Source organism: Cyprinodon variegatus, unplaced genomic scaffold (genome assembly GCF_000732505.1).
Source record: "Cyprinodon variegatus isolate N-32 unplaced genomic scaffold, C_variegatus-1.0 Scaffold972, whole genome shotgun sequence".
In the NCBI taxonomy this organism is placed as follows: domain Eukaryota; kingdom Metazoa; phylum Chordata; class Actinopteri; order Cyprinodontiformes; family Cyprinodontidae; genus Cyprinodon; species Cyprinodon variegatus.
In genome coordinates this window covers 66,251-87,821 of record NW_015151425.1, presented here as the reverse complement: position 1 = coordinate 87,821, position 21,571 = coordinate 66,251, and the positions used below count along the sequence as shown (strand labels likewise).

General features: G+C 38.5%; 2 protein-coding genes across 4 annotated transcripts in view; one reads left to right on the top strand and one right to left on the bottom strand.

Moving 5' to 3' along the window:
• gabra5 (gamma-aminobutyric acid (GABA) A receptor, alpha 5) overlaps positions 1-15,579 on the bottom strand; it is a 44,804-nt gene extending 29,225 nt beyond the window's left edge. The window contains exons 1-7 of one of the 3 annotated variants that reach the window (XM_015398915.1): positions 15,499-15,574; positions 15,340-15,394; positions 13,820-13,898; positions 13,615-13,739; positions 8,894-8,961; positions 8,507-8,727; positions 2,438-2,520 (exon numbers count right to left, since the gene is read on the bottom strand). In XM_015398915.1, the coding sequence (XP_015254401.1) occupies positions 2,438-2,520; positions 8,507-8,727; positions 8,894-8,961; positions 13,615-13,739; positions 13,820-13,896 (574 nt within the window). In that variant the 5' untranslated portion in view covers positions 13,897-13,898; positions 15,340-15,394; positions 15,499-15,574. Of the gene's footprint in view, positions 1-2,437; positions 2,521-8,506; positions 8,728-8,893; positions 8,962-13,614; positions 13,740-13,819; positions 13,899-15,339 lie in introns of all 3 variants that reach the window. The other 2 variants (XM_015398916.1, XM_015398914.1) reach the window with 2 other exon arrangements.
• Positions 1-21,571, top strand: part of gabrb3 (gamma-aminobutyric acid (GABA) A receptor, beta 3) — an 89,689-nt gene that overhangs the window by 21,262 nt on the left and 46,856 nt on the right. Inside the window, exon 2 of the mRNA XM_015398911.1 lies at positions 19,822-19,869. Within this exon, the coding sequence (XP_015254397.1) occupies positions 19,822-19,869 (48 nt within the window). The remainder of the gene's footprint in view (positions 1-19,821; positions 19,870-21,571) is intronic.

Sequence of the window (21,571 nt, the reverse complement as noted above, 5' to 3'; positions counted from 1 at the left end):
TTTTTGTTTTTTGTAGTTATTTTTTTGTCTTTTGTATCAGTGGGGATTGGTTTTCCCTTGTGTGTTTCGCTCTGTACTATTTAAACGTCCTTTCCTCAGTCAGAGCTTTCAGTAATTAGATTAGTTCACCTGTCCCTTACTACCTGTACTCCTGTTATCATGTGCTTAAGTTGATATTCCCCTTTTTGTTCTGTGTTGTTCTTAAAGTCAGCAGTTAAGCTAGTGCTTCACTGTTTGCCTGCCAGCTAAACAGGTAAATAATGTTAAATAGATATAACAGAATGCGCTTCACCTACTTTAGGTGTAAGTTCTACTTTCAGGCTCATAAAAGCCTCTGTTTATCAAGGAAGAAACCAGCAGAGGGAAAGCCAAGGTGCATCTTCTGCTTGGTGCCCTTACGACAAATAACATACAAAACTTAAAGGTTTAGTGGAGGATTTGTAAAGACCCTCTCTCTCCACTTTAAAAAAATAAAATGTACATGCACAACCCTGTACCCGCTCCTGAGAGCGAACGTCTATTAAACGCGTGTGAGAGTGTGCATGAGCCCATTTCTCCTCGTGCACGCTCTTTTTAAAAGTTGCTGTTTGCATCGCTCATACAAGCTTACTTTCTAAAAAAAGATTTGCAGTTTTTATATTATGTCAGACTCACTACCAGTAAGTGAAAACGGGCACGTAGGACAGCGTTCTGTAAACATATCACCAGAATGATTGACAATTAGGAGGACCACTTATTTTGATGATCCACCCAGAAAAAGAACATCCTCCGCTATACCTTTAAAGCTGTTTATTCCTGTAAGATCCTACAGAAGTTCTTTATAGTTGTGACAAACTAAAACATGTCATTTCTAACCAGAAAGTCAAGACACGAACTTTACAGTGATCAAAATTATTTCATAACTTACCCTTAGATTACTATAATTCAATTCAGTTCAGTTTATTTATATAACACCAATTCACAACTCATGTCATCTCAAGACAATTTACAGTTCACCAGATCATACAGTCAAATTAATTCAAAGTTTTCTATCTAAGGAAAACCAGCTGATTGCATCGACTCATTGACTCAAATACAATCCCTCACACTAAGCATGTTTGTAGCGACAGTGGAGAGGAAAAACTCCCTTTTAACAGGAAGAAACCTCCAGCAGAACCAGGCTCAGTGTGAGCGGCCATCTGCCGAGGCCGACTGGGTTTCAAGGAGACAGAAGCAGAGATACAGAAAGCAAATGTAAAAGGCGGCCCAACCAGGAAACAGACAGCCAGGCAGACGAGCTCCAAGGCAGCTCCCATGTCAGAGGATGAAGAGAGCACATCCAGCCAGTCACAGTCAGAGAAACAGGACTACACTGCACCCATGTCAGAATACTGTAGTTCTCTGCTCAAAAACCTGTTTCAGTGGAGCATACTTCAAAGCCTCTGGTGTAAATTTTGTAAATATGCCTGTAAGCTATGCTACTTACACACACGTTGTGAATTCGTTTGATGTATTACATCATTGTTATCGAATTTAAAACAACTTAGAAATAAAGGTCTCTTCTTCATGTTTTGGTTCTGGTTCTGCAGAGTAGATTCCATCCAGAGGGGCCTGAGAGGTGTAGGTTGTTGATCCACTGACAGCAAGTCTTTAATGTATTTTGGAGCTAAGCCATTCAATGATTGATTGACCAACATGTATTTTAAAGCTAATTCTCTGAGATATGGGGAGCCAATGTAACAATTTTATATCTAGGCTTAGTGATCTATTTCAGACATAATGAAAAAGATCACATTAACGTATATTCATGCTTAGAAGGGTTCAAAGTCTAGGGCTAAAGTCGACTGAAAAGCTGCAAAGATTTCCAAAGTTGCTCAATCCAATCTGATTGATGATGACTAAGATCAATGTGCATGGATTCTGGTTTCTAGATGTGTAAAATTGGTCGAATCGCACTCTAAAGAGATCTGTGCTGTTATTGCAGCTAAAAGATGTTTTTCTTAGAATTGTCTGATGGTGACTAATTACATACATACACTCCCCCATTTTCAGATTTGTATCAATACAAAATAATCACCTTAGATTTTCCTTCAATTTCAAATTCATGAATTGAGGCTATTAGTTCTGATTAGATATGCAAAAATATGAATAGCCTTGCACTATTAGAGGGGCTGAGGCTGAAAAGTAAAGGAAGATGGAGCGGTGCTCTGACATGATGATTAATGGCTTAATCAGGAGGAGTGTGTCAGTGTCTAAATGGTCCTCTCCTGCACAACCACAATAGCTCAGAACCAGAGGGACGAGGGCTGTCAAACACTCTGATAAAGAGCCTGAAAGTGAGGCAATGTCAAATCAGCTGCTTTTTTGTTCACGTTTTAACTCTGATTTTGCTTTTTTTCCATTACCATTTAAAGTTGTTATTCATGGTGTAGATGTGTACGGAGGTGTGTTAACTCACAGCTTCCAAACTTTAGGGGGCAGGCGTGGGCATCCATGGGGAAATCCTCCAGTTGCATTGGACATTCTGCAGAGATGGTGAGCCTGAAAGAGAAAGTCCAACACCCAGAGTGAGATGCTGCAAAGCAATGTGACAAATGTGATTTTTTTTTCTTTCAAAAAACCAAAAAACTAAAGGTCAGCCTTTATTTTTAACAAGTAAAAGAGAAATAACCATTATTCTTCTATAAAGTAGCAGCAAATTAACACCAGTGGGACTTTGATACAACTGGAAATAATAGAATAAAACAACTTTGAGAGTGTGGAGCTTCCTTGGGTGTAAAATTATGCCACCTCTGTAAAAATAGCAAACTGTAAAACCTGCTTACAGAAAGCTAATGAGCTCTAAAGTCTTGTATAATGCTGCCCTCTGCTGGCTGCTGCATGAATAGCTGCAGACTTCTGATGTGCTGTAACCCAAATGCAGGTCAAAATAATGCAAACTGTTATAAACCATGAATTAATGAACTATAAATTAAACTAAATGTTTATTTAAAATATCTATAGGTATCTGTTACTGCCAGAGACTACATTGGTTTAAAATTACCTTAAAATTAATTCAGAAACCCACAAGTAGCTGTAAAAATAGGTCATAAGAAACAAAATCCTGTATTTTAATTTCCCCAGAAAGTCTTCCCTGGTGAATATGAAAAAACTGTTTTCTTTTGTATGTTTTTAAGTATATATATATTTTTTAATGCATGAGGAGTGACTTTTTAAGCTACAGGTTTTTAGCTGTGGATAGTAAAACTTCCTTACCAGCTTTTATTCAATCAACTTTTCTTATGATTGGACACATCTGTCTATGCAGTTAAAGGCTTAATTAATTTGTCAAAATCAATTTTGTGCTCCAATAATTTAGCGCTAAGAAGTTAAAGGTATTTGAGTCAACAAAAACGGAAGAGTGCCTGAATAAATGCAGCTGTGATTTTGTTAAATTGCATACTGTCCATTTTCTCTTTGTCCAGTAATCCTCATATTACCACTAAAATATTCCTGTGTCCCAAAGATCTATAAATAAAAAAAGCTGACTTTATTCGGGATTTCAAACCACTGAACTCTTTTCCTACATACGTAAAAAAAAATTCAACATTTTCAAATCTCAACAATCCACCCAGCCTGAATACAAACCACTACTTATTCAAAACAAGAAGAAAAGAAAATAAGTCTGATTTAATGTCAGGCAGTAAGAACTAAAAGGTTATGTGTCTTTTTATACAATATAAGTAAATAGTAAACATTTTCCTATAGTTTCCTTATTTAAATATTTAAATCCAAATCACTTCATAATGCTCTGTGTATTCCAGTAATCAGAGAAAAAAATGCATGAACATTAAACATCAAACATCAAACGCTGGATGTGTTAAAGAAACTGAAACTTATTCCTTCTGTTTTTATGACATTTAGATAAAAGGAATGATTAGACAGCGAGTCTTTCCTCAGAGTGAGTCCGTGGATCGATCATTATTGAAACAGACTCTTGGAAAGAGAATTGATCTGTTTCAAAGATGCAAAACTGGATCATCAGTAAGAAATGTCACTAAAAGAGTGCAACTAAAGCAGTGGGAGAAGTATATGAAACAAAAATAAGGATGGATGAAGTATCAAGCATCAGGAACAATGAAAGGTATCTAATCTGCTTCTGTAAAGATGTGAAAATCACTTGTTTTAAACTTTGTATTAATTTCTGAGAGCAGTGTTTGCTTCACAAATGCTGGTCAATGTTTTTCAGAAACATCAGATTGAAATATTGAAGGTATGTTTTATGATCTTATAACAAGTTACATAAAAATCATAATCTCTGTCAGTCAAATTTGGAATGAGCATGTCAGGCTTTTTAAATCTCTGTGACCAGTGATCGCCATTTTAACAGAACAAACCAGTTGACCTGCGCTCTGATGGACAGACAGATGTTTACAGACTTTATAAAGAGCATTAAAGGATATTTAAACCAAGCATTTTTTCTTCAGAGCAAGAGTAATGTTGCTGAAAGGTAGGAAATGAGATGCCCTACCTGGCTTAAAGATAGGATGCGTATAAAACAGGGTGATCACAAAGGGGAAGGAGCTTAGTTAAAACCGTTCTGATTTCAGTTCCAAAGTACTTAGACAGACAGACAGACTGCAGATTGAGTTTTCTATTAAAAAAAAATGTTTTTACATTTTCAATATCTACAGTAGCAGCCATTCAAAAATGGCCCTTCCCATTCAAACGCCAGCTGAATGACAGCCAACTTCCCTGCAACTCCCAGCAAAATCCCCTCCAACTTCCAGCCACTGGAGTGACCCCTCCTTCTCCTGGGAATGCATATTTTTTTACTCTGAATCCACCATTTCACTGAATTACAGGATCTGACCAGGAGATGGCACTTCTCTTTAGATCTTAATGTCCACAAATCATGACAGAATGTGCTGGTGAAGATTCTCAGTCATCCAGGTCATAATCATTCTGAAAAATTTTTTAAGAAACAATCCACTGGACTTTGTTTACAAGTTTGAAGACGTTTCGCTTCCCATCCAGGAAGCTTTTTCAATTCAAAGTGTCATAAATAGCGTTGAGTTTGAGGCTTTATAGGGAGGACCAAAAACAAAGCTTTGTTCTGGCTTAGAAAACATGCAAATTGAACCGGTTTGGTTCGTTTGGCTTCTTTATTAGCCTGCAATGCCGGATACCTGTCTATGTCTCTGAAAGGGGGTCATTAGAGGGAATTATTGGCCTGGCTGAACACAGAACACCTCGCTTGTTCAAGAATATTTTAGTACAAAGATTGATGTTTAAAAAGGAATTGTAGGGGACCAGCCAAGGACCCTTCAAGGAAAGAGGGGAAATGTTGAATAGCTACTGCAGTATAATGCAGCTATGGTTATTGTCTGATATTGATATCAGCATGAGTCATACATGCTTTTATTGCTAATCTGGTGGAGTTGAATGTTAGAAAAACCTTGAAGTAATATCACTCACAATTTCCTATGTGTTTTTTTACAAAGTAAATTGGATAAAAATATTATCATATCTCTGTAAAGGTGCAAATTAAACATCTGTTCCTCTAATCTCATACAGGTGTGGAAGGAGACTTCTAGGAGTTACTGTTTTTATCTTCTGTGTTTATTTCTGCTGTTTTGTTTTATTTTCTCTCTTTTCATGCACTCTCTCCTGTCTTTATTTCTTTCTCCCCTCGCTTCCCTTCACCATTGTATACATATATAATTTTTTATATATAAGTACCAAGCGGAACCTTATGGCAGCAGTCAGGATGGTCTGCTTGTGAAAGCAAAGCTGCAGTTCTAGCTCTGGGACATCTATTGCCAGAGCTATATTGGCAAAACAGGAAAAAAAAAAAAAAGAGGCAACTGTGAGTGGCTCTCATTATTTCTTCTGTCCCTTAACAACCATGACCAATAAAAAGAGAACACACTACTGGAAACACAATCATACAACAAGCCGTTCCCGTTTATTTACTCAGGCACGCTGCTTGTAAAGTGAGGCATTTCACAGCGTCAAACCAAACTCTATGTTCCCTTTGAGAGAAATGTTCATGGTAGAGCGGTTACAGACTACAGTATTTTCTCTGAAGCAGCATAGGAGAGCAGAGTGCATGCATAAAATGTTCTGGTAATAACCTCCTTCCCAGAACACAGACGCATTAACGGACCATTGCAAGCTCATTTGCTCTTGGTTGCAGCTTTTGCAAACGTACTGAAAAACAGAAGCGGATTTTAAAGGAAGTGAGTCAGTGGTTGTTTTAGACGTGCAGCCAGGCTAACATTCGATTAAAGACAATGACCCAACACCCTGTAGTGTGGAAAACGTGGCTCCACTTGAACTTGTAATGTTCAAAAGACACGGAAAGCATTTTAGATAATCAGAGAATAGAATGAAATCCAGGCATTCTGCGTATAACACCTTCATATTTAAAAAAGGAGATATGTTCATGAAAATATTTATACCCCCTTTTTGATAATTTGTCTAAGAAATCTGAATAGTGTGGCTTGCATTTGTATTCATAGTAATTAAAATTGGATTTATCTCCTAGATTTGCATATCAAAAACAGAAAATGCTGCTCTTTATTCTCAACCTGCCACAGAAGGGTCCGGCTCTGGACTTTGACTAGGCCGTTTGAACACATGAATATTATTTCCGCTGAATGAACGTGTGGGGATGTCTTGCTGAACGGCGAATATCAGCACCAGTTTCAAGTATTTTGCAGCTGATTAAAGGGTTTTTCCAAAAAGTTCTATACTTGGAGTCACGATCTTCCCATCAGCTCTGAGCAGCTGCCCAGTCAGTAATGAGGACAAGCAGTCCCACATCATGATGCTGCCACCAGCATTTTTCACATCAAGTAATGCGTTTGTTCTTCTTTATGTCTCATCCTGTCCAAGGGAAACACAAACCTTTTGAGAACATCCTTCTGGACCTTTTTGCTTCGTTTCTTCATTTTTATAATTAAAGTAATTGTTGATGAAGGCATAGAACACGTATTGTAAATGGATAATTGAAAAAAATGCTCCTTCTTTAAAGGTTTGAGAGGAACTTTTTTAACTTTACAAATGTATCATTTCATTTTTTTCACATTTTATTCTCTCAAACTTAAGTTTTTTTTTTGTTTTGTTTTTTTTTACAGATTTCTCTTTTGAATTGCTCTCTTTTTCAGACCGCGTTTTAGTGATCACATTCTGTTTCCTTTAAGCGTAACACAAACATTTGTTCTGATCATTGTTTCGAACATCAATACAGACCAACGGAAATGCGGCGTCGCTCTTCAATCCAGAAAAAAAGAGCAGAGAATGTGATCTGTGAAAAGCAATTTCAAAAGAATGCAATTTGTAAAATCCTGGCTGTAAAGAGAATTTCAAAAAAAAAAAAATTAAAAAGTTTTTATTATGTAAAAACAAAATGGAAAAAGATGAAAGTTCCCAAAAATAAAATGTTATAAATATATTTTGAGAAAATTAAATCTGAAAAAAAAAGCAAAGTTACTCTATAAACTTCAACCTACAAAATCTGTTCTAGGCTTACAACCAATAATGGAACATGATTAACTCCATATTGATATTTAATTAGAGGATGATTCTATTTACTGAGCAGGTAGCTCCTGAAGGCAATTTGTTGAACTTGTTTTCTTGAATTTTGAAAAGTATGATTTGCTTACTATCTAATTCTCAATTCTGTGGCATCTTGTGTTCATATGCAGGGTTTATACTGAATGAGTAATTCTAATTTAATGCTGCTCTTAGAAATAAATTAATAAGTACCCATGAGTACTATATATATATATATATAGATACACATATCTATATCTATATCTATATATATATATATATATATATATATATATATATATATATATATATATACACACACATACATATACATTCAGAACATACAGCTTTATGATCAACAGGAACCAGTTCTGATATATCTGACAATTGTTTTTTAGAGACGTTTTTTTTTTATTTTAAATAAAGCGTTTTAAATGCCACAATAAATTTTAATGCCAATTAAGGCCTTATTTAAACAAATAATAATTTAATGAGTTTTAGTGATGTTTAATGACCTGCAGAAACCCTGATATATTAAAACTAAATACAAATACATCAATGTTTGTGTCTATAAAGTGAGAAACAGTGAAAGGTTAAAGGGGAAAATATGCTGTAATCTATTCTGTGTCTGTTTCAAGAGTAAGATTAAAAGGTACAAATGATAAAGCTGTTGTTAAAAGGTAATTCCAAACAGAGCTTGAATGGGGTCAAAGCAAATGTGAAGTTTGCCTGACCGCTTGTTCAGAGTACGAGGACAAACACAATGATGCATCGTTGCACTATCAGGTCAGTGAGAACGAGTGTGTGGGCCGTATCGGTGCAGCAGTACTCCAAAAACCTCTCAACGCAGCGAAGAAGCAGGTGGAGGTTTTAGTCATCTCTCTGCTGCTAATTGGATTGCACAACAAGATTCCCTCAGCTCTAATGAATCACTGTTGTAAAGCGTAAAGCCTGATTGGAAAAGAAACGTCGCTCTGTCAGAGCCCACCTCATGGTGTAAAGGAGCGTCCCGTCGTCTTTGAGCCGCAGCAGCTTGTTGGGCGTGGTCATGTTGTGTGCAATGGACTTTTTCCCGTTGAGGAAGAAGGTGTCGGGCGTCCAGATATTGCTGGCCAGCAGGTTATTCAGGGCTAGCATCTCCATCGGGCCTTTGAAGCAGAGCCTCTCATCTTTCCAGCTCTGACGGAAGAAGACGTCGATGGTGTATTCCTGCAGAAAGAGACTTCTGTTGTATGAAAACTGTGTAAAAAATTCAAGTGTAAAATAATGTAATCTAACTTGTGATTTAGTGGATATGAGACCTGATTTACTTATCCAAACTCAAACAGTGATTCTCTCAAACAGTAACTATGGTGGAAGCCTAAATGGAACATACCATTTCCGTGTCAGAGACAGGACCAAAGCTTGTGACAAAGATGTTTGTTTTGATCTCCGTCACCTTTTCTGTTGGAAAACACAGAAAATGATTAAACTTTATTGTAACAACACAAATTATCATTTTCTTTACTGCCTCTACTATGAAGCTCTGATGCAATAATGGCAATCCACTATAGAAACTTTCTATAGAGCTGAGTCAACTTTCCATTTCAAAATAAAGGCATCTTAAAGAAAACTTAGATTGATTTAATGCTATGTTCAGAGTCCCTTTAGTTTGACAGTATAGTTGTGCTGATTAAACTGTGGGTATGTAAATTAATCTCACAGTGCAGCAACTTCACTCTCCAGCTGTTGGAAGTTGTGGCGTTCCTCAGGAATCTACTTTGTAAAATGCTCTCTATACATCCCGCCAAACACCCACTACAAGGATATCTATTTTAAGGATTATTTTTAAAGTTGTTTCCTTTTATGCATCAGAAAAAAATGCTCCAAGAATGGGACTGTAAGTTTAAAATAATAATAGTGTTCTCTTGATGATTCATTTTAGTTTAATTTTCTATGGAGTTAATTTTGTTTCATTATTGTTGGAAAAATAGACTTTGAAATGGAAAAAATTAAATCTAGGAAAACAGCAAATACAAAGAAAACCTTTTATTTGTTTTTCAAATTGTATTTTCTGGATTGCATTGGATTGCATTGCTTTCAAATTTCCATGTAACATCCCTGCAACATTAATGACACAAAACCCACTCCTTACTTTCAATATAATATTGAAAGACAACTGAAATGATTGAAATGCTGATTTGAGAAACAATTTTTGGCATTTAAACAACAGAAAGTTAGACGTTATTACTATATGTTTGATCTTCCAAGTGTCTCGTCAAACATTGCGCCACACTCATTTAATCTTCTTACCCAATAACCAGAATTTCAGTCTTTAAAAAATGTGACAAACAAGCCAACACTGTTTGAAGGAGATACATTTTAAAACTGAAACTTTGTGAAACTAAAATTCCACCTTTTAAGAAGGAATGCAGTTTAATTTGCTATTATCATCTCAATGTGATGATATCAAAGTCATCTTGATTTAAGCATAAGGAGCATCAGGTAGTGTCTGTGTTTGTCTGCAGCTGGTGCTGAAATGATCAGCTAGCTGTTTATACTGGAACCAGAGGTACATGATGACTGGGATCTTAGCAGCCCAGGTTTACTGGGTCCTTTAGAGGACGCTGCAGCCGAAAACAAATACAACCTAAATCAGGCCTGCAGAGAGTCTGCCCTCGAGGAGCGCTGTCCTGCAGGTTTTAAAGGTTTCCCTGCTTCAGCTCCGCTGATTCTGATGATTTCAGCTCAGCAAAAGCCTCTCAATAATCAATGCTGAAGCAGAGAAACCCTTAAAAAACCTGCAGAACAGCAGCCCTAGAGGGCCGAATTCAGGCAGCCGTGCTCTAAGGTCAATATTATCACTGGAAAAAAATTCAATAACTTTAAAATGCGTGTTGTCATTCATTCACAGCACATTGGGTGAGCAACTCCTGCCTATATATACCCAGTTTGGTCTGAAATATGTCTAATAAACTAATGAGAGAGCTTGCTAGGGTCTGTCATGCTGCCCAATACCTCAAAAGAATCAAAGGATAAAAAAATGTATTTACAAATTTTTTTGGCAAACATGTTGACAGAGAGAAATAAAAACCAAGAGGAAGTTTTCTTATCTTGCTTAGTGAGATGCCAGCAATCAGACGTCAGGGTTTCTATGGCGGCGAACTAGTTCCGCCTCTTTGACTTCAACGATTGTGTGAAAGTAAAAATGTATTTATGGTGTTCTTCAACAGTGACATAAAATCATTTAGTACATCATGAAATAAATAAATTTTATGATGTTCTAAATAAAAATGTAATTAAATATAAATATATAGATCTATATCTATATAGATATAGATATATATACACAAGTTCAGCAGACTTTTGAAGTTATAAATCTAACAGTAAATGAGGGGATTCAAATATTATGGCTATTAATTATGATTATTTAACAGTTTTGTGCTCACAAAGGTGCATCAAAATGTGTTTATAGTTTGTTTTAGACCAAAATTGTTCTTAGTTTTATGAATAATCGAATCTTTAATTCTTCTAACATGTAATTCAATGATCTTATCAAGGTCAAATTGGCCCTTTTTATCTCTATGTCACCCATCATTAGTACCACAGCAGCCCTACTGTTAATCAATTACACCCAACAAAAATATTAACACAACACTTTTGGTTTTGCTTCCATTTTTTATGAGATCAAATCAAAGATCTAAAACTTTTTCCACATACACAATATCACCATTTCCCTCAAATTTTGTCCATAAAGCAGTCTAAATCTGTGATAGTGAGCACTTCTCCTTTGCTGAGATAATCCATCCCACCTCCATATCAAGATGCTGATTGGATACCATGATTAGTGCACAGGTATGCCTTAGACTGGCCACAATAAAACGCCACTCTGAAAGGGACAGTTTAATAACACAGCACAATGCCAATGCACAATCAGAGGCGTAGCCAGAAAATCCTAATGGGGTGGCCAGTCAATAACCAATGTATATTGAGGGGCGGCCGAAAGACACCAGAACCTCAGGGTCAATCTACACTGTTCAAACAGGAATGAGAACAACATTCATATTTTCTAAATAAAGACAAACTAGACTTTCCTTCAGCCTTTGCTAACATCTATAATGTGTAAATAAAAGGTATAGTGGACAAAATTCTTTCAGGTTTGAGCTCTTGGGCGAACATATTTTACATTGTCATTACCTATTTTAATCAATAATCATTCTGCAAATGAATTATATTTAAATCTACTAGTATCCACATTTAATTAATTTTTAAGTTCTTATGAAAGTAATTATTTATCGATGATTTCAATGAAGACTCCTAGATGACTTGCAGAGGCACGTCATTTTATCTTTACCCCAAATAATTCAAAATTTAGCTCTGAAAAGAGCATGAATTCTGTATCTAGCATCTTTAATGTTTGTATATTAATGTGCATAATTAACTGCAGTGTTTCTGTTGTCAAGCAGTTGTTGATAAATGAAAAGTTTAAATGTTTAATAAATTTGAACATTCCCCTTCAGGGTATTACTGCTGCCACCATCTGTATTACAAGGAAAAAATAGTAGGGGTGGCCACAGGGGTGGCCAGTGATTGGCTACGGGTGGCCATGGCCACCCCTGGCCCCCCATCTAGCTCCGCCCCTGTGCACAATGCCAGCGTGAAATTGGCATGCTGAGAGCAGGAATGTCAACCAGAGCTTTTGCTCATGTATTGAATGTTCATTTCTCTTCTATAAGATTTCTTCTAAGGTGTTTCAGAGAATCCAATGAGCCTGACAACCGCAGACCCCGTGTGACCACACCAGCCCAGGACCTCCACATTCAGCGTGTTCACCTCCAAGATGGTCTGAGAACAGCCACTGGGACAGATGCTGAAACAATCAGTTCACATAACCAAAGAATTTATGCATAAAGTGTCAGAATCCGTCACAGGGAAGCTCATCTGCATGCTCGTCGCCCTCATCGGGGTCTTGACCTGACTCCACTTTGTCATTGTAACCGAGTTAAATGAGCAAATGCTCACATTCGCTGGGCTCTGCCACGTTGTAGAGGTGTTCTTTTCACGGATTAATCCCAGTTTACACTGTTCAGGGCAGATGGCAGACAGCATGTTTAGTGTCGGTGTGGGTGAGAGGTTTTCTCATGTCAATGTTTCGGATCGAGTGTCCCATGGTGGCGGTGGGGTTATGGTATGGGCAGGAGTCTATTATGGACGAAGAACACAGGTGCATTGTATTGATGGAATTTTGAATGCACAGAGATTTCGTGACGTGATCCTGAGGCCGATTGTTGTGCCGCACGTCCAAGAACATCAGCTCATGTTGCAGCAGGATAAAGCACAGCCCCTTGTTGCAGGGATCTGTACACAATTCTTGTAAGCTGAAAATGTTCCACTTCTTGCATGGCCGACATACTCACCGCACGGGACATGTTACCCATTGAGCATGTTTGGGATGCTCTGGATTGGCGTATACAACAGCGTGGACCAGTTCCTGCCAATATCCACTTGGTGATGAACTTGGCACAGCCATTGAAGTGGAGTGGACCCAAATTTCACAGGCCACAATTGACAACCTGATAAACTCTATGCGATCCAGGTATCCAGGATGATAAACTGTACTTTTCAGAGTGGCCTTTTATTGTGGACAGTCTAAGGCACCACTGTGCAATAATCATGGTGTCCAATCAGCATCTTCATATGGCACACCTTTGAGGTGGGATGGATTGTCTCAGCAAAGGAGAACTGTTCACTGTCACAGATTTAGTCTGTTTTTTTTTAATAATATTTAAGGGAAATGGTGACATTGTTTATGTGGAAAAAGTTTTAAATCTTTGAGCTCATCTCATAAAAAATGGGAGCAAAACCAAAAGTGTTGCCTTCACATTTTTTGTTCAGTGTAATATCAATAACAGACTTTTGTGAAGTCATAACAGTTAATGCTAATGTTATAATGACATCAAAATCCATAAAGAGAGGGTCTGATCAGATAAGCATCTGTGTTTTTCTCAAAAAGCAATACCCTGGTGCAGCTCTGCCACAGAGAGCAAATTAAATACCCCAACTTCACTATAACTCAGGCCTTGCTGTTTTAAAGGTAGATTTATCCACTTGGCTTACCTCCCAGACCGGGCCGGAGTCTGTTGTCATAACCATCGAGCAGTCCATCCAGGATGCGGGTAAAGATGGTGATGTTGTCGTTTAATTCTGTCTGTCTGGGACTTCCAGCTACTTCCTGAGAAAAGCTGGATGAAAGACAACTTTTTTCTTTAAGCAGTTACCGTGCCTCTGCATTAAGCAAACATGCCAGCATTCAGTTCCTCACCTCAGCCGGCAGGTGATGCTCACAAGCAAGAGAAAAAGGCATAGACGTTTCATTGTGTAGCATATCCCATTGCCCATTCCTAAAACACACAGATAAGCAGTTCCTGCATGAATGGCACCAAACCTCCTCCTTTTTTTCATACAAAATATGATCAATAGCACGACCACTCCCCTGAAAAAGCAATAAAAAAAATAAAAATCTATTAAAAAACAGAAAAAAACAAATCTGTGCCCGTTTCCATCAAATAAAGGGAAAAACACAACTGGGTTTTATATAGTGTTGCACCAATACTGATACCAGTATCCCAATACTGCCCTAAAATGGTGGTATCTGTATCAGCGAGTACCAACAAATAGGCCACCAATACAATTTTGAGAGCCAAAAGTTTATTCAACTATTGTCTCCCATTCCAGGTAGGCAATAAAAAGTTCTACTGGATTCACTTATTAGTCTTTTTTCTTCTTCACAAAGGTAGACAGCAGCTTGACAAAGCCATGATGGCAATTATTTTACATCCAAGTAGGATGCAGTTCTTCATATACACACACACACGTAATTTTCAAACAGACGGTATCAGTATCGGCCAATACTGCACAGCCAGGTATCGGTATTGGAGCCAAAAATTAGCATTGGCACAACACTAGTTTTATATTTCTAAAAGTCTGTTGGGAAAGAATAATAACTTAGATAAGGATAGAGCAGTCCTTATATATTCCATTTTTCAGACATCTTAAAAACTGAGAAAAAGACCCTTAATCCAACAACTCTGATTGTTTCTACACTGCACACACAAGAGTAGCACCTATTCCACAGTGTTTGCCCAAATTTGTAAGCATATTAAAACTCACAAGTCTTTTTTTTAAACTTACATACTAATTGCCCCCAATTTATGCCACCCTGGGCAAATAGTCCTTCTAACAAGATAGATGATTTATTGTAGCACTGTTGCAGTGAGTGAATCATCTCTATATTAAAATCCCTTAGCTGAGATTGTATTGTGTAAATTTATGCAAAAAAAAGTAATGTTTTGTTGTTTTTTTTTAATGAGGAAACAGACTTTTTAAATTAAGCATTGTCTCAGTGCAGGACGAAAGGACAAAATAAGCAAACATGCAATAAAATCTCCAGGTCAGGTATATCCAGTGACCAAAAACACAACCCGCCTCTGCAGAATCAACATAAACATTCCTAAGATAATTATGAGTCATGCCAATTTAAAAAAATTAAGTCAATAATCTATCATCTAAAATCCTTAAGCCTATATCAGAGCATCTGTTCTGCCCATCTGACGTTCATGAAGTTGGTTCCTGCTAATCATTCCAATCAACCAAACACCCTCATCCCTGAAGATCTAAATCCTGCATCACATTCAGAGCTCTGCGCTGCAGACATCCCAACTAATAGCGTGGATCCCTCCCATCCGCTCTCATCTCTAAGCAATGCAGCAGCCTTTCCTCCCATGCCCACCAGCCCACTACATCTCCCACTCTGCTGCTGTGCCGCAGTTTGCCAGATCTCACCACGGCGGAGGATCAAACTTCTCTCTCACACGCAGACTGCGCTCATCCGCTCCATCTGAAAATGAAGACTGGTTTCAATGTCAGCCAGGTCTGTAGCTGCATCTTGCAGGAAGAAAAAAACGACTAAGGGCTTCCCCATCTACAGCTCTGCTGACTGACCATTCTTTTAGTTGGTCTCCAAGGTGCAGCACGGTGAAATCCTAGTGTGTGTTCAGCAGGAGAGGACGTAGTAAGATCCACTGCGTAATGAGCAAAACTGGGCGAGAGAGCAGAACAGCAGGAGGATGTGTAATATGGGAGGGAGAGAGACAGAGAGAGAGAGAGAGAGAGAGAGAGAGAGGGGAGGGATGGAGAGAGGATATAGAGAAAATGTGAGGAAAAGAGGCAAATTTAGAGTCTTTCTGAAATTTTTGATACAAGCATCCTGTAACTTCATCTTTGTGTGCCTTCTTTTAAGAAACGTTTCAATCTGAAAAACTCACACAAAGAGAAAAGACAATTAGGAGAAATTTATTGATACAATTACTTTGTCTTTGGCGCTCAGACCTCGGCAGGAAACATAGCGCTTAATTTTGATAGATAAGCATGAACAGGAGTAAAGAATAGGGCTGTTTCCCCCCAGACCTGAAACTGGTGGTGGAGTGGAGATAGATGAAGTTGGTGAGTCTGTAGACTGCTGGTTAGCGAGACAGTATGCTGAGCTTTATGGGGAGATCCAGTGGACTGCGTGAGCTGATATTAGAGCTTCACTCAGGGACCTGGAAGATGGAAGTCCAGTTGGATAACACAGGCTGAGAGAACCTGTCCATGATGAGCAAGCATGAAGCGACAGTGGAGAGGAAAAACTCCCTGTTGGGAAGAAACCTCTGGCAGAACCAGGCTCAACATGGCGGTCTTCTGCCAGACCAATTAAAATGAGACAGGGAACGCAGTAAGAGTCCGGGAGGAGTGAAACTCTGATGAAGCTTTAGCTACGACGGTGGAGGAGGGGCTGGAGGTGAGTTGAAACAGGGTCATCTAAATGAAGTTACAGCACACCCGCCGGCGGCGCACAGGAGCAGACAAGTGCATATCGGAGGCCTTTTAAGATGAACTTTGGATGCCGATTGGCTTTCATGGAGGCGTGGTTTAAAGCTGATTTGCTGTCACAGGTGGATTTAGGAAGGCAATGAGTTTCTTTAGTTTAACATCCGCCTAGGCTCCATTTTATGTAGTTTGTGCTTTTGAAGATTCCCAGTCATCCAAGTCATAGTCATTCCAAAAAAAGAAAATTAAAAACAGTCCACTGGACTTTGTTTCCAAGTTTTGATACGTTTCGCTTCCCATCTAGGAAGCTTTTTCAATTCAAAATGTCAAGAATGTCATGGTGGGGTTGCGGTTTGACAGGACCCAAATGCAGTGACTGGAGCTAAGTTGGTTTCTTGCAAGATTGAATTAACCAAAAAAGGGTATCAGAAGAAAAAATCCAAAAACATAAATCCACAAAATCCAAAAATACTGAAAACTAGGAATACTCACAACAAGGGGGCCAAGAAATGACTGAACAGGAGGAGAATATATGGGAGAGAGAAACAAAGACCAATATAAGTAGCAGATTGGGAGCAGGTGTGAACAGAGGAGGAAAGAAGGGAGCTATGGAAAAAGGAGACTGACACAAGATAACTAGATAATAACTAGAACACAAAATGGAAATAAGACCAATAAAAACTCAGAGATAAAACCTGAACAAAACCAAAACCATGACAAGGAATAGCATTGAGATCGAGGCTCTTATACAGTAGCCCATCAGAACCTTGTTTCTGTTTTGAAAACATGCAAATATAAACTGATGAAAGGGTCCACCCCTTTGGAATGGGGGTCGTTCGGCTTCTTTTGTTAGCCTGCAATGCCCTCTACCCGTCTAAAGGCTGATTTATACTCAGAAATCAGGCCGTCCCTTCTGCAGACACTCTGCTGCACCTTTCCAAAATTGTAGGGGAGCGCAGACAGTGCGGCAGACAGAAGGCCTCTGATTGGTCAAATTTACATCCGTGCTACACCATCAGTATTTCCTGTTTGGTACCTTACCAGCTTGTTTTGTTTGTATGACCGCCATTGTGGAAAACGATTCATGAAGGAGGAGCAGCTAGAAGAGCGAGGTGCGCGAGAACGCTGGGACCCTTTTTCCACCTGGATCCCTGCTCTTTTTCACCCTCATGTCCCTACATTGTCGCACAAAATTTCCCCTTGGATTTTTCCACTTCCTCACCGCCTCGGTCATATCTAGAGCTAGTTCCGGATGGTCCCTCTTTCGTTGTGGAATAACATACTGCAGACCACACATCAAAATAGAGCATAAATCAAATATATCTGCAACAAGCTCACTGTGACACACTGCTGCAGGGAGGATAACCAGCCCTTTAGTTTCTGAAAGGGGGGTCGTTAAAGGGAATTGTTTGCCTGGCTGAATAGGCGAGTCCTCTGCTCTCCTGTAGAGGGGCTGGGGCTGCGATGATAGCGGGAAGGGAAGACATTATTTTCAGGTTTCAGCTTTCAAAAACCTACAATGCAGCTATTGAGTTAATCTCTTCCCGCTAACATCGCAATCATCGGGCCTCAGTGGGGCCCGCAGCAAAATATGTTTTTGGGGTCAGGGATGATGGGCACCACAATGTGAAGCCTCAATTTTGGTCTAGTATTGATGGATCTTAAAAAACTTGGTCAAAGCTGTTTCAAAACCTTGTACTTTTTTTCAATAGAACACAAATTTTATTTTTTATGTTGAACACATTGACATTTTAAGGTCATTCCAGTACAGTCAGGTATAATGCAATGTTTTTGTACTTTTGGGGCGACAGTGGCGTTGGATGTAGGAGTTTGCCCTGAAATCGAAGGGTTGACGGTTCAAGCCCCAACTCCGACTTTCAGTGTCGTTGTATCAATGGGCAAGACACTTCACCTGTATTGTCTACTGATGGTGGTCAGAGGGCCCGGTGGCGCCAGTGTACGGCAGCCTTGCTTCTGTCAGTGAGCCCCAGGGCAGCTGTGGCTACAATGTAGCTTGCCACCATCAGTGTGTGAGTGAATGGGTGAATGAATGTAGAGTAAACTTTGGGCAAGTCTCCTAACTTGAATAGAGGCGCTATATAAGTACATGCCATTTACTTTAGAGGACAAATTATCTCTTCTGTTTTCTCAAAAATATATTTATTTACAGCATAGATAGAAATGGATGCCTAGCAACTAAAACTAATTAATATAAAACCAAGGTTATTTAAAGAAGATATAGAAATGTTTTTTATTTGTTTTGTTTTTTTTTTTTTTGCCTTTTATTGTCATTACACTGTTGCAAGTACAGAGCAATGAATGAAACTGTCTGCATTTAACTCATCCCCTATGGGAGCAGTGGGCTGCCATTGTGGGGCGCCCAGGGAGCAGTGTGGGATTAAGGGTCTTGCTCAGGGAGCCAGAGTTGCAGTCTGTGGGAGTGGGGCTCGAACTCTGAACCTCAGGATTCCAAGCACAATGCCCTAAGGCCACTCCCCGTAATTAAGCTCCCCGTCAGGGAGTCGAACCTTGGTCTCGCTCGTAACAGGGGGGATACTCTCCACTATACTAATAGGACTATTAAAACAATGTGTCTTTGAGTTAAATTTAATCAGCTATCTGTAAATGCAGATTGTTTACTGATGCAGTATGTTTATAAATTGTCATCTCTGTGTTTCCCACCTTATTATTCGTCTTTTCAATACATTTTATTGGGTCTCCAGATTCTGCTGAATTGTTTGACAATGTATAAACTAGAAACAACTTTATTGAGCTGCAGAGAGCAAAAAACAATGTGAAATGTCTTCTTTTGGTAATTAGGTTAACATTAAAATTATATATATATTTCAACTAAAAAGAAAAAAGTATAATATATTAACAGATTTGAATAATTTCATTTACACATTGGGACTACTATTTGCACTTTATTATTTCAACTATTTCTTATTGACGTAAGTCAATGAAAAAGAATGATAATGTATTAAAGCTTTTTAATTACAATATACCCTGTTTATATTCTAAATTGTAAAATGATAATTATTTCGAGCATTTAAATAGCAAAGGAAATATTTAATGACTATAAACCCAGACAATACTGATTCCTGTTTTCTGCATCCCCTAAGTAGGACACCCTGCTGAAAACTGCTGCTTTTATTGTCAGTGGTCTACATGTAGATTCCAGGATGTAAAACTATGTCACATAGACCCTGTGTACATCCATCCATTGCTTTGCTTTCTGTCTAAAAATGAGGATCTGATGCCTTCCAGTCCACTGTAAGGATGTCGTAATATCACACCACAGAGATAGCAGAAGGCGTGTATGAATTTGAACACACAAGGAAATCCATGGTGATCTTTGACAGTTTGCACTAAAACAAAGCTACATGGAACAAGTCAGGGCAATGAAACTCAGCACTGCAAGAGCAGAAAATAATGCTTGCTCTTGTGTTTTCACAGGAATGCTGTTGATGGGAATAAAAAGCTCTACGCCATTTACGATACAAGGTAAGAAAACACCCAGGAACCCTGCTGGTTAAATGAATAAAACAATAAGAGGCCTTTCACCAAATGTTTGCTGAAATTGTCAAGAAAAACTGGCGTTGATCTATTTTACAACAAGACTTTTTTTTTTTTTTGAAGGTCCAGTACTTTGCCAGTTCCCTACAAATGTTGTTAAACCATTTTCTCTACAACAAATGCATTATCAGGCCAACAATAAAGCTTGAAAACATTCTCAGGAAACCCTGATAAGAAACTGGAACCACTAGGCTGAAAATCTGGTTTCTGTTGAACTCTATTAGATCCAGGAAATTTTAGTTTTTTTATATTTTTGATGTCATTTCAAGTTACCATTACATTACAAATGATTAAAGGTAGAGAGGAGACAGAGTCAGTCCACTGTTAAAAGCAATGGGATACTTTTTTTTTTAAACTTCTTCTACACATGGCCACAAAGAAAAACAACAGGAAAAGTATTATGCACATATACTGATACATGTTTATAAGGTCATAGATAAATAAATGTATTAAATATCAACCAGATTCAGTTCAAATCCCCCAAATGCAGTAACTAAGTGTGTATCTTCTTAATACAGATACTTTTTTTTACTTTTCATCAGATTCTATGTTTTTCATTCTGATAACCATGTTAATAATTACCATGTTAATTTTACTTACCTTTTGTTGTTTGTCACGGTGGGGCCGGTGCCTATCTCCGGCAGTCTATGGGCGAGAGGCTTTGTACACCCTGGGCTGGTTGCCAGTCTGACGCAGGGCAACATACAGTAGAGAAACACAAAGACGAGCAGCCACGCACACACACACTCACGGACAATTTAGAGATGGCAATAAACCTAACAGTCACGTTTTTCGACTGTGAGAGGAAGCCAGAGTACCTGGAGAGAACCTAAGCATTCAATAGGGAGAACATGCAAACTCCATGCAGAAAGTCTCTGCCCAAAATCGAACCCAGAACCATCTTGGTGCAAGGCAACAGTGCTACAAACTGCATACAATGTTTTTATTATAAATCAGGGTATCCTACTGGCGTGGTGTTTATCATTTTTTTATCTTTAAGTTTTGTTTTTGTTCCATTTGCAAGTAAATATGTTATTTCTGTGTCCATTTTACCATAACAGCATCTTGTGAACAAGATTACGTCATTGCACATGCATTAAATTGGTCAACAAGCTGTAGTAAAGGGGGTAAATGAGAGTGGAACTCCCAGTGTAGTTGCAGAAAAAAAAGGGTCCAAGATCAAATGTTTAAAGGTGTAAGAAGCAGTTTGATTAAAAAAGTGGAAATTCAAGTTAAAGCTCAGGTGGCATTCTGATGTTGCTGCAAAGCTGATAGACATTTGAGTACGTCCATGTCCAGTGCTGCTTGTGTTAGTGTTGGTTTTTAATGAAGCATTACAGTACAGGTGGTCAGGACTTATTGGCTGCTGGGATTCTATTTAGGCTCAAAAAGGACAATCAAAACACTATATTGAAGGATGCTTGAAATATACACTCACCGGCCACTTTATTAGGTACACCTGTCCAACTGCTCGTTAACACTTAATTTCTAAGCAGCCACTCACATGCCGGCAACTCAGTACATTTAGGCATGTAGACAATCTCCTGCAGTTCAAACCGAGCATCATTATGGGGAAGAAAGGTGATTTGAGTGACTTTGAACGTGGCATGATTGTTGGTGCCAGAAGGGC